This window comes from Myotis brandtii, unplaced genomic scaffold (assembly GCF_000412655.1).
Source record: "Myotis brandtii unplaced genomic scaffold, ASM41265v1 scaffold691, whole genome shotgun sequence".
NCBI classification, from domain to species: Eukaryota; Metazoa; Chordata; class Mammalia; order Chiroptera; family Vespertilionidae; genus Myotis; species Myotis brandtii.
Genome location: NW_005370704.1, coordinates 1,362,032 through 1,362,843, shown reverse-complemented (window position 1 = coordinate 1,362,843; position 812 = coordinate 1,362,032). Strand labels below are relative to the sequence as shown.

The 812-nt window shown below is 68.5% G+C and overlaps 1 protein-coding gene across 1 annotated transcript in view; it reads right to left on the bottom strand.

The window, feature by feature from the left end:
- Positions 1-812, bottom strand: part of GPSM1 (G-protein signaling modulator 1) — a gene marked incomplete at its 5' end in the record, with an annotated part of 3,162 nt that overhangs the window by 1,508 nt on the left and 842 nt on the right. The window contains one exon of the mRNA XM_014529698.1: positions 3-125. Within this exon, the coding sequence (XP_014385184.1) occupies positions 3-125 (123 nt within the window). The remainder of the gene's footprint in view (positions 1-2; positions 126-812) is intronic.

The following is an 812-nucleotide window of genomic DNA, read 5'->3' as shown; positions in this document are numbered from 1 at the left end:
GCTCCTGGGCGATGTCCAGGTGCCGCTGGCAGCAGACAGCAGCCTCGTCAAAGCGGCCCAGGACCTTGAGGGTGTTGCCCAGGTTCCCGCTGGCCTTGGCCTCCCCCATGCGGTCGCCGATGGTCCTGGAGGGCGGACGAGGGCCGGCTCGGCAGGGAGTCTTGGCAAGGGGGGAGGGCCGGTTTTTACCACTCAGGGTGACCCGTCCGCGGGGCCAGGTCTGGGGGGGCCCTGCATCGCCTGCAGCTGCTGGGGCTCAGGGAGGGGCTCAGGGAGGACCCCGGATGGAGGCAGGGAGAGTTGGGGGGCCTTAAAGTGAGAATTAACATTATGACATGCAGTGAATCTGGGGCTGGGGCTGGGGCAGGAGGCGGGGCCCACGGCCTGCTGGGGGTCCGGCCACTGAGGCGGCTGAGGAGCGGCCCCTGCAGCCTGAAGAAGGAGCAGGAGGGGCAGGGACACCCAGAAACACAGGGCAGGGAGGGGGCTACCCCTCTACACACAGCCCCAGAGACGGGCACAGACACACGGGCACATACGTGTGCTCATGCACACGGGACACAGGGCCTCGCCCATGCTCACACCCATGCAGACATACAGACGTGCTCACACGTGTCTCAGCTCACACACGGCCTCCTGGGGGCACTTCCTGGATCCTGGCCCCCTTCCCAGGCTCCCGTGGACCCAGAGAGCTCAGCCCCTCGGCTGCATTGACAGCTGGGCCCCGAGGGCAGGGCGTGCAGATCCTGCCAGAGCCCCCCTGCCCACACCCCCTGCACCCCGAGGCTCCCTGCTCCCCCTCCCCCGGGCCT